The sequence below is a fragment of the Oryza glaberrima genome, chromosome 2 (assembly GCF_000147395.1).
Source record: "Oryza glaberrima chromosome 2, OglaRS2, whole genome shotgun sequence".
In the NCBI taxonomy this organism is placed as follows: domain Eukaryota; kingdom Viridiplantae; phylum Streptophyta; class Magnoliopsida; order Poales; family Poaceae; genus Oryza; species Oryza glaberrima.
This window is the reverse complement of record NC_068327.1, coordinates 22,953,211-22,965,299: the sequence shown is the minus strand read 5'-3', so window position 1 is coordinate 22,965,299 and position 12,089 is coordinate 22,953,211. Positions and strand designations below refer to the sequence as shown.

Below are 12,089 nucleotides of genomic sequence, written 5' to 3'. Positions count from 1 at the left end.
CATTACGCAGTATATCTCTTCTATACTATCCAACACATAGAATATAGCTCAATTGACATGGCGTAGCCTGCTCGCCCTGGTCACGGTCAAGAGTATAAACTCTACAGAGTTATGAAAACTAATCGATTAGTCGTGTTTACAGTCAAGAGCGACTTGATGAAGTGTCATGAGTATAGATTTTACATTTTAAATGTGTGTGAAATTGGGACTTGAAAATGGTGACTTGGGTTTGTTTGACGAATTATGATGATGAATTTACGCCTGGTCGTTGAGGAGGACTTGAAAATGTGTGATGATGCTATGAAATTTACTACGATACACCTTTGTTTAAGCTTTGAATTGATTTTATAAACTTCCTTTGCTAAATGTTGCTAAAAAAACTTGCTTTTATGCTAAAATGAATTATAAATGGCCTTTCTTTGAATAAGCCTTGCATATAATATGTTAGGATTGATTTTGCTTGCCAGCATATTAATTTTATTAATTCATCGACTCTTGCAATGTATATGTTTATTTTTCTTTTTTGCAGGTGTTAGACTTAGTTAATATGAGTGTACGGGATCATCATTTTGCTTAGGACTTAATTTTACCTCTAGTTAGATTGCTTGTAGATTAGGTAGTTAAGCTTCTGCAAATATCTAAATACTTGGCCAGTCGGCCTATGTATCTTTAGTTAGTTGTAATCTGAAGGTTTATTATTTATATGATTTTTTATTTGTATGCCAATGCTAGTAGAACTTATTGAGACTCGAATTGTTAGTAGAACTTATTTACTGGTCTATTTAGCTTAGAGTACAATTATTAGAGTTCAAAATTTTCTAATATACTTTATCCGTTTCATATTATAAGACTTTCTAGCATTGTCCATATTCATATTTATATGTTAATAAATCTAAGCCTAGATTCATTAACATCTATATGAATATGGGCAATGCTAGAAAGCCTTATAAAATGAAACGGAGGAAGTAATAAGATAGCAAAAATAAAAATTGCGCAATCAATCTTCACTGCATTTCCACCTTCAGAGGTTAGCTTATGGATTAATGGTGCTATCATATGATTCTTTCCGAGGTCAACTTTATGGCCACATCTGTAAGGGGGTGTTTAGGAGAGAGGGGCTAAACTCTTAAAAACATAAGTCTCTAGAGGAGGGACTTATACTTTTGTGAGAAGGACTAAAGTTTAGTCCCTAGTTCCCAAACACCCTCTAAGTATGTGCGTACCTTGCTGCACTCCTCCATATGTCGTAGTAAGTATATAGGTGTGTGCTAGGTCTATCAGATCATATCACTATGCTCCAATTGCTGCCAGATGACGTCGTTGCCATCTTGAACCTTTTCATCAGTTGCCCAGATGGACCAGTTTGCAATCTCAGATAATCATTTGATTCTTTTGTTGGATGGTTCTGGATTTTTTTCTTTGTATAATTTTGTTCAATATTAACCATTATCAGGTAACCATTTGACTCAATCTGTTTTTAATTTTCTTAATGTCTTTTTTCCCTGTATGATGCTGTTCAATCTAGAGGACAGCTATTAAGTTCTAAAATAATAATAGTCGTTGAAATACATAATACTCTTATGATTAGCAATACAGTGATATTTAAAAGACTTACTACTACTTCGTATTACAGATGGGGACAAAAATTATTTGGAAGAGACGGAGGCTTAATTTGGAAAGCAATTACTCCCTCCATCCACAAAAGTTACACCTATTTTACATTTGAGTTTTTCTAAATAAGTTGTTTCTATCTGTAGTCTTTATGCATTCAATACTTAAATGATCTTGACTACTTAGTGGTTGAATGTTTGATTAAAACCTAAAGAGTCATCTAAATATTTATTGGTTGTATATTTGTATTCACTTATTGATTTTGTAACATCCAAGACAATTTATTTTCTCTTTGGTCTTTGTGACAAAAGTAATACTACCTCCGTTCCAAAATACTTCTCGCTTTGAGTTTTTGTTTGTAAATTTTAATCATTCGTCTTATTCAGAAACTTATGAAATTATTATTTATTTTGTTTGTGACTTGCTTTATTATCCAAAGCACTTTAAGTATGACTTATCTTTTTTATCTTTACACTAATTTTTCAAGTAAGATTAATGATCAAACGTTGAAAAAAATAGTCAAAGCGACCACTATTTTAGAACGGAGATAGTATGTGTAACTTTTGTTGTCGATGAGGAGAGTAAAATATACTCCCTCCGTCCCAAAAAAAGGCAAACTCTAGGTTTTCGTGTCCAACTTTGACTGTCCGTCTTATATGAATTTTTTTTATAATTCGTATTTTTATTGTTGTTAGATGATAAAATATGATTAATATTTTATGCGTGACTTGTCTTTTTAATTTTTTTCATAATTTTTTCAAATAAGACGGACGATCAAATATTAGGCACGAAAACTAGGGTTTGTCTTTTTTTTTTTTTTTGACGGAGGGAGTAGAGGGTGGTGTCTGGTGATGGTCGCGCGAAGTCGTGATCGCGAATTCCGACGAAGCTTCGTGGCAGCTTCGCGCCCGGCGGCCGGCCGATGGGCGAGCGCGCATAACTGTCGTCGCAACTCGCAAGCGAGCCGACCGACAATTCGAAGAGCCATGGAAATTTATTTTGGCGTTCATTGCTCTCTTCACTGACTCGACTGAAAAAGCTGACGCGCGTAACAAGCCTGGGCTACGCCACTACGGAATTACAGTTGCGTCCCCGAGCGACACGAAGTTGCCAGGAAGCTTCTGATCACGAAGCGTGGGCTTGGACGCTGGTATGAACTCGTATGAACTGAAGTATCTGATCGACCAACGTAAGGCACTAGACAAGACACTAGCTCCTTCTGCTGTATAAATATAGCAGGACAAGGGAAGGGAGGACGATAACCCAACACTATCTGAGCTGCTGGAGATTTATTATACCATTTGGGTTTTCTAATCTCAGTAGCTTCCGCGTGCATCCTCCAATGGACGCGCAGCAACGCCAACGCGGCATCAAGGAAGACACCACCATGCCGGTTACCAATGGTGTCGTGGCCGATGGCGATCTCTTTGGGCAAGCGCAAGCCCGCACCAACCACCCTGAGCAAGGCCCTCACGGTGGCCATGGGGATCTCCGCCGGCCCGACGAATTCGGGCTGACCACCGCAGCCGACGGAGGGCTCCTCGCAATATCGGACGACGGCGGAGTTGGACGGTCAATCACCGTCAATGTAGCCGGCGCCGTTGGGGATGACGTCCGCGTGCAAGACCCCGTCGCGCTGCTCCTCGGCGGCGATCTCGGCGGTGGCGCTCACCACTCTGGGCGACACGACGCCGGCTCCTCGTCTCGCCGAGGCGCCGGTCAGTTGGGACCGGCCGAGGAATTCGGCGGCGCCGGCCGCGCTGACGCGGCGGCCGCCTTCGCTCCTCCGGCACGCGAACGCAGACAGCCCGTGCAGCCCATGGGCGAAGCCGAGCATGCCATCGTGCGAGGCCCGACGGCGGTTGTCGCCACAATCCATCCCGCCGCCACCGCCCACCGCGCCGGCGCCGCCGAGGCGGCCCCGATGCGCCCCCAGGTTGCGCTCCTCGCCATGCTGCTGGGCGCCATTGTAATCGTCGGCGAGCCGGACGCGCCCTGGCCCCGGCAGCTCGGCGCCTTCCTCATCTGGCTCATCGGCTGCGCCTGGCTCTTCCTGCCACGTCGGCCTTGACACCGGCCCAAGAACCAGCTCATACATGGCGCGCCGCATTCTCATCAGACCCAAAAAGAAAAAAAAAAGAGTGCGGAATTTTACTACATACCTCATCCGTCTCGTAATATAAGTGAGTTTGGTGGGATGAGGAACATCCTAATACTACGTATCTGAAGTACAGATTAATAGTACTAGAATATGTCACATCCCACTAAAATCTCTTATATCATGAGACCGGAGAGTAAATCGTCTAAAATAACCTATACTTATACCTAAATAAACTCGAGAAAAAGAGGAGCTTATCTATGTCGGATTCGCTTACGTAAGCTCGTGCATGGTACACTCGCTATGATTCTAGTAGTACTATTCTATTCCTAGGAGGCTAGGACTAGGAGTGGAGGTGGAGAGTTCAGGTAGTCTATTCTATTCCTAGGCCCAGCGGGTAGAATGGAATGTACCGTACCGGACCAGCAGCGACGGGACAGCCAGTGACAGATCGAAGCCGACAAAAGGTAGATACCTGCGGCAACGGCCAGCGGAGGACCATCACCATAACCCACAACGACCTGCGGCGTGGCCGTGGCGTGCTGAATCTAGACGTGTTTTGGTCTCTTATGTGAATGGTAGTGATGATTGTCATGTCGTGGACATATGGTTCTTTTTATTGCAAGAATAGAGTAATGGGCACCCCGAAAAAAAAATAGAGTAATGGGCAAAGAAAATTTAGTCACACACAAAAAGGCATTTCTTATAATATTCGCTTGTCAGAAAAATATGTAGAACAAACTTTATATATAGCGTAAATATGAACTACTAGGGGCGGAGGCAAGCCTAGGGCAGCTTAGGCTTAAGCCCTAGGCTTGCCTCCATAAACTTTGCCTAAATCCTTTTAAATCACCATGTATATTTTTGAGAAAGCCAATATCCTATTAGGTGAGCCCTACTTAAGCCCTAGGCGTAGAAAATTTCTGGCTCCGCCACTGTGAACTACTATATGATATTAAATGGACGTCTGAGATTTATTTACATCATTTTAATTTTTTACTTCCTGATCTAACCGTACCAGTAAAATAATTGATAACGGTATGTTGACTTGTCCTCTCCGGTTTGCATCGGTTTAAATTGATGAGAACGATATGCTGACTTCTAGCTACTACCATTATTAATCTCGAAGACTAAGCTGAATTCTGAAGACTTTCGGATATAATTCCATATCCATGGGAAATGGTACGCTTGCGTTGCGTACTGAGTACGGTGAAGTTTGTTTCGCTCACGTATTTGTCGCTTCTGTTTCTGTTGTAAACTACTCCCTCTATTCATATTTGATCAGAGCATAAACTTGGTATTTCTATAGTGAACGTGATGGCTTTTAATTACTTTTAAAGTTTACATTGACATTTAATTGCTTTCGCATGCACGCCTAACTCCGCATAAGCTGAGTGGTGACGAAGTGGGATCGGTTAGGTTCATCCCTATTTTTTTGGAATAGGATGGTTCTATTTAGGGATAGAGCACACCCTATTTTTTTGTTTGGTTTGAAAGATTAAGTGAGATGGAATGTCCCATCACCTGCTTGGATGGAGGGATGACCGGATGAGGTGGGATATTTGGATAAAAAATACTTCCTCAACAAGAATTGGTGAGGTTACCTCTAGCATCCACAAAAATTTAATAAATTCTTACACAAAAAATACATTTGTAGCAGCCCCAGAAATTTAACAAAAAGATAAATATGCTGCCATATTATGCTCAAGCACTAATTAATCATCTCATCACAAATTACTTGCACACATCACAAACTAATTCTTGCTCACATAAAAAAGTGTCTACTGAAAATTTGCCGATGGTTCGCGTCCGGGCACACCACCCCGCGCATTGACACGCGTGTAGAGAGAGAGAGAGATAGACCGAACCGACAAGAGGCAAACCCACTCGTGGAGTACGTACACTTGGCTGCCGGAGCAGCGTGTCCTACATGCACTGCACCTGGACGCTGCTGAATGCTGACGCCAACAATCGAATCATTCTCGCAGAATCGCGCCAGAGTCACTTGACCTTTTTTTTTAAACAAAAAACTCGGTCTCGGCCTTGCTTGCGTCCGTCCATCCAGGAGCATCTCCGCTGCCGCCGGCCTCGATATCATCGACCGCGCCTCGCATCGCATCTCTCGGAAAGCATAAGCAGACCGCGTGGCGGCGCCGCTTCGTCGTGCACTGTCGCTTGCTCGGTGCACTGCACCGCGAGCGCTCCGCTGCCGACGTCGCGCGCGCGAGCTAGGTGAGCCGAGGAAAACGCACGCAATCTTGGCGCCACGCACGCCGAAACAGCTAGAGGACGATGTAGCGGCCGGGTGGCACGCACGTACTCCCTCTGTGAAACCTCCGTTTCACAATAAGAATTTATAACATTGTATGCTCATATTCATATAAATGTTAATAAATTTAGATATATATGTCTGTCTATATTCATTAACATATATATTAATGTAGACAATACTATAAAGTTTTACATTGTAAAACGGATAAAGTAGTATGAGGTGTGGCATGGGGAGTAGGGCTCGGGAAAGATCGGGGCTCACACAAATAATCCTTCACATAACACGCGATTCGAACAAAATCACCTTTTAGTCTTTTACAAAACACGATTTATTAGACACGCTGCTCCATAAGCAAAGAACAATTCGGCTTATACCTTTAGACTTGTTTATTTTAGCTTAAGATTATTGAATCAGATTACTATAAGCAGGATTATAATAAATCGACATAGAATAAGCTGTTAGCAGTTTGATTCTCTGGATTATTAGCTGTTATTCACCCAATAATCTAGAAAAAGTACCTTTAGAGTAGATTACTATATTATAGTAATCTTGCTTATAGATTATAATAATCTATCATATTTGTTTTAGTTTATTCTTAATAATTCAGATTGTTATAATCCTAAGCTGAATCAGGGCCTTGGTCCCCACCAACCTAGTTGTTTATAGGCCTGATTCAAAAAAAAAATAAGGAGAAAGAATTGTAGCCGTTCGATAATGGTAAACAAAACCGTGAAAAAAAAATGCAAATAGAGCCGTTGAAAGAGATAAGAAAAATTACCGCCTCCGATCCCACCGCTACGGTCGCTTCTTGTGCTTTCTGGGTCATGGTAGAATCGTGCTGTTAATAATTATGTGTCACGTACAATTAAATTTTCATATCACCTATCATTAAGCTTAAAATATTATCTTTTTATATATTACAAATTGTTTTCTTATAGCTTTTAACTATTTCTAAATGTTTCTGCTGCAACGCGCGAAGTAACCACTAGTATAGTGTCTATTGGTTTCACAGTGCGTCTCTGTATTTGAGTTTGGATTGTGGAGAATAAAGAAAGTATTTGTGGTCAAATCATGCTTGCAGCACCCCATCGTTCTTGTAAATCTTTTTCTCTACTGGAGAAGTTAAAGCGTAAACACGGTTTCAAAAAAAAGTTAAAGCGTAAACCGATCGAATACTATAGTACAACATCGTTCTTCTAAAACTTGTTCTTTTTTAACGAATCGGCGCAAGATCGTCCATCATAAATTTGATTAGGAGTAAAGTCAACCAGAAAAATATATTTTTCACGCAATAAAAATAAACTAGAGAGAATCAGAGAGAGCGACGGATATGCCACGAGAAAACAAGATGCAAACTTGTCCTTGACAACCAGGAACACCCTAATCGTGACGTCTCCAACCGTTCGATCGAAATCGGACGCTCGGTGTGCTCTTTGACCAGGCTCCCTTGAGGGCCTTGAGGAGGAGAGCCCCGTTCCACGCAGGTCGCAGCAAACCTCGCGAGAAGAAACGAGAACTCGAACTCGAACTCGAACTCGAGACTCGAGTTTAGCGCGAGGCGGAGACGGAGAGGGAGATGGAGAACGGCGGCGGCGGCGGCGGCAAGAGCGATGTCCCGGCGGACGCGAACGAGCGTAAGACTCGATCACTAGCCCTTTCCCCCCCTGTTTCCGTTGGGTTTGGGGGTAGGTTTTAGGTCGCTTTGCAATGGGGGAAGGGAAAGGGATGGGGGTATGGGTGTGACATGAGCGAAGGAATTAGGGCCTTGCGGAAGATCCCTAATCGTTTGGTTTCGCAGATTGCCCTGGGACGCAGTCGGAGGACGCGGGGAAGGCGGACGCCTGCGCCGGATGCCCCAACCAGCAGATTTGCGCCACCGCCCCCAAGGGCCCTGATCCTGGTAACAAAACCAATTGTTGTTGTATCATTATGTGGCAAGATTTTCCATATGTTCATTCTTCTTTAGGGGTGCAAAATTATCTTGCATATATCAGCAGTTTAGAATTAATTTGGTTTGTACCTGTTCTGTCACATAGCTGCAGATTCTCGTAAGATTATTAGGTTTTTTTTTTTTTTTTTTTGGGGGGGGGGGGGTGGGTTGGGGGTGGGGGTTGCTGTGTCTTGTTTTCTGAATTTTGGAGAAGCAAGATACGGATGAATTAAGATTAATTGGCACACGGACATATTCCTCGCTGCTGACCCTGTTGTACATACATCTTACAAGAGCACCACATGGATAATATGAGCAGTTGAAATAAGCAAATTGAGGTTCTTAGTAACCAACATCCAAATTTTAATTAGGCGGATGAAAGTATTTAATATGTTCATCAGGTCATTGCATGGTTTAGTTGGGTGTGTGCAATGTTGATTGGATTCTAGCCTTATGGATAGTTTTTACCTGTGATATTTATCAACCAGCTTAGTTCTATCACTTGTAATGTTTTTTTGTTTGGGCATGAAGACACCATCTACCACAATGATATGCCTTCAAGTCTTGATGTAATTTTGTAAATCTATTGTTCTATCTGATTGCATAAGTAACAGTAAAACCAAACACCTTGTAGGTTCTTAGGTTGTAAGTTCAGATGGTTAAAAAAACATGAGCAATGTGAGCAATGGATATAGGAAGGCTTGGGGATTGACACTGAAAGCTTAAGCCAAACCCAACCCCAAATCCATGAAGAAATACTTGGTCCTGACTAATTTTCCAAAATTAAAGTACTGTCAGCAAGTACATTTTTTTATGGGTATAACACTAAAGATCACAAAAAAAAAGGAAGTGCATGATCCCGATATCCAACATGAAAATTGAAAACACAGCCTACCTTCCTTTTCTAAGAAGAATGAAGCTAAAAAATGATACTAGATGTTAACATACAGAAAATGGAGCGCATCAAGAATGAAACCCCTGTTGGAAACAAATATGGAGAAAGCATTTAGTGATATCCAATTATCTGTGAACACACATCATGACAGTGTTGCCATGAAAAAAAAGAAGGCACCCATGTGATCAAACACCTGGGAAGACAAGCTCATGTAATCGAACAATTAGGAATACAAAAAATGTAGTTAAACAAATGAATTCCTTCATGGTTATAATTGGTATTTTTCTCCTAAGTATGCTCTTCAGGCATTCCTAATTTTAGCCATAGTTGATTGCTATTCACAGAGACAATATTTGATGCTTTCTTTCATCCACATGTGTGCGTGTGTGTTAATTATTGACTGTATTGCTCAATTGTGATTGTAGACTTGGTTGGTATTGTTGAACGGATGGCTACAGTAAAACATAAGATACTGGTTCTATCTGGGAAAGGAGGTGTAGGAAAGAGTACATTTTCTGCCCAGCTCTCATTTGCCCTTGCTGAAATGGATTGCCAGGTTGGCCTTCTCGATATCGATATATGTGGCCCTAGCATCCCAAAAATGTTAGGCCTTGAAGGCCAGGATATTCATCAAAGCAACCTTGGTTGGTCACCGGTCTATGTGGAGTCCAACCTTGGTGTCATGTCGATTGGTTTCATGCTACCCAACCCAGATGATGCTGTTATATGGAGAGGCCCTCGCAAGAATGGACTCATCAAACAGTTCTTGAAGGATGTCGATTGGGGGGAAATTGACTATCTCGTGGTGGATGCTCCTCCAGGAACATCTGATGAACACATCTCAATTGTACAGTACCTGCAAGCCACAGGAATTGATGGTGCGATAATCGTGACGACTCCCCAGCAGGTCTCTCTAATAGATGTGCGGAAGGAAATAAATTTTTGCAAGAAGGTCGGTGTGCCAATCTTAGGTGTTGTGGAGAACATGAGTGGCTTGAGGCAGTCTCTCTCGGATTTCAGATTCGTGAAGCCAGGTGATGCAGGCGAGACGGATGCTACGGAATGGGCACTGAACTATATCAAGGAGAGAGCTCCCGAGCTTTTGACAATGGTTGCATGCAGCGAGGTGTTTGATAGCAGCAAGGGTGGTGCGGAGAAAATGTGCAATGAAATGGGAGTACCTTTCCTTGGTAAGGTGCCAATGGATCCACAGCTTTGCAAGGCAGCCGAGGAAGGGAGGTCATGCTTCGTCGATCAGAAGTGCAGTGCTAGTGCACCAGCTCTTAAAAGCATAGTCAAGAAGCTGATCAAGAATCAAGATTGAGTGAACTGTTTTTTTTTTCAGATAGTTGAAGACTTGAGTGAACTAGTGATGGAGGCTTCTGGAAAACTACTAAACTGGGATGTGGAGATATCGAAGCTCTGTGTGCATATATGTTTCTGTTACAACCCCATATGTTTTGAAGTCCAGTTTTGGTTGTGTAGAACTTGTCTGCTCGTAAATCAGTTTTTGAGTCTGATGTGAGGGATGCGCCACAAATAAATTGCATGATGCTACTAAGCTCAACAACCATTTGTATTTTATATACATTAGTTGCTTGCTTTGCATGCTTTTCTGTCTTTATGGGTTGAATATGGTCAACAAAACCAATGGCATAGCGTACTACAGTTATATTGCTGTTAGGGCTACTACTGCCTTATCCCCCTGTTTATCGTGGGCTCCGTTTATCTTTGCTTCGGCTTAAATCTGACCCAACAGCCTACACATCCTTGTCCAATTTGCAGATTGGACAAGCTTGGCCCAACACATATCGAATCGCGGAACATGGCCTGATGAGTCCCATGGAATCAAAGGGAATAAGTTCATCTGACTTTCCTTAACTTATCAACAAATCCGATTTTCATCCCTGAACCTCAAAACTAGATATAACGGTTCCTCAACTATCAAAACCGGTGTAGATAAGGTCCTAGGCGGTTTAGATGGTGGTTTTGGCTGACGTAGCACCTACTTGGCGAATTTGACTCGGTCTTCATCTGACGTGGCATTGACGTGGCGTTTACGTGGTAATTCAACCTGAAAAAAAAATACTAAACCCTGTGGGGCACACATATCAGTTTCATATACAAATTAATAAAAAATGGTGGGGCCCACGTGGGCCCCACATGTCATTCTCACCTCTCATCTTCCCCCTCTCTCCCCATCTCTCGTCGTCTTCATCTCTCTCCCCTCTCCTCCCCCCCTCTCGCTGGCAGAGATAAGAAGCGGCACGTGGGCGCCGGCCGGAGGGAGGAAAGGAGCGGCGCGCATGCGCAGGAGGCGGCCGGCGACCGGCGAGAAAGGAGCGGCGTCCTCCGCGAGGAGTTGGATGCACACCTCACCATCGCGGCCCCCGCCACCGTTTCCACCGTTTTCCGCGCCACTCACGGACCTCGACGGCGTCCTTGCCATAGGCGGTGGCGGGCGAGCTCCTGCTTCTCCCTACCTGCTTCCCCGTCGCCGCTGTCGAAGATGCCGCTGCCGATGGCAACAGGTTTAAGGAGGGCATCGGGCCACCGATGCGGTGATTGGGCGTCGGCGGCGCGGGAGCAGATCGACTGATTTAAGAAACTAGGTGAAACCCCGCGTATTGCTGAGGGAGTTTAGTATGATAACAAATAAAAAAAGTGTAAGATAGCTAGAAAACATAAGATTATAAGATTATGTAAGTTAATGTGGTTTATGACAATTTAAATTTAAATAATATATAGATTGATGATTTAAATGTAAAACAAAGGTGAATATGACTTTATGAAGGAAAAAAATATTAAGATAGTATATTAATCATCTAAAGGCTAAAAATAATTGAGGTGATATGGATTAATTAATGATAGAAGAAAAGGAGAGAGATAATTTGAACCATAGATTAATGAGAGATAATTTGAACCATAGATTAATCATTTAAGCACTAAAAACAATTGATGTGATACGGCTTAATGAGAAAAGAGAGAAATAACGTTAACTGAGGATGAGCTATATAGCTACACAGCATATCATAAAAAATAATAAAGATATATATTGAAATATTATGTGAATTATGTGGTGATTTAATATGCTTGTATTTTAAAAGCTCTAAAATTCAATAAATTATAAAATTATAGATAATATAATATGTTTGCATGATGTTTAATTTAATGACTGTTAGTGGATAATGATGTGACATCTTGTTAGTAGATGATAATGTGGTATCTTTGCATATCAAGTTTTAGGAGTTAATGGGTTATAACTTTACAGTAAGAGAGGATT

General features: G+C 42.2%; 1 protein-coding gene across 1 annotated transcript; it reads left to right on the top strand.

Annotated features, from left to right (window-relative positions):
- The first annotated feature begins 7,455 nt into the window (after positions 1–7,455).
- Positions 7,456–10,428, top strand: LOC127761086 (cytosolic Fe-S cluster assembly factor NBP35-like). The gene is made up of 3 exons (XM_052285304.1): positions 7,456–7,615; positions 7,780–7,881; positions 9,232–10,428. Exons 1-3 carry the CDS (start codon positions 7,558–7,560, stop codon positions 10,128–10,130), a joined length of 1,059 nt encoding a protein of 352 aa, XP_052141264.1. The 5' UTR covers positions 7,456–7,557; the 3' UTR covers positions 10,131–10,428.
- The last annotated feature ends 1,661 nt before the right edge of the window (positions 10,429–12,089 follow it).

Coding starts and splice junctions, on each gene's coding strand:
- LOC127761086 (XM_052285304.1), top strand. CDS start 7,558: ATGGAGAACGGCGGCGGCGGCGGCGGCAAGAGCGATGTCCCGGCGGAC. Junction 7,616..7,779: donor CCCGGCGGACGCGAACGAGC/GTAAGACTCGAT, acceptor TTGGTTTCGCAG/ATTGCCCTGGGACGCAGTCG. Junction 7,882..9,231: donor CCCCAAGGGCCCTGATCCTG/GTAACAAAACCA, acceptor TTGTGATTGTAG/ACTTGGTTGGTATTGTTGAA.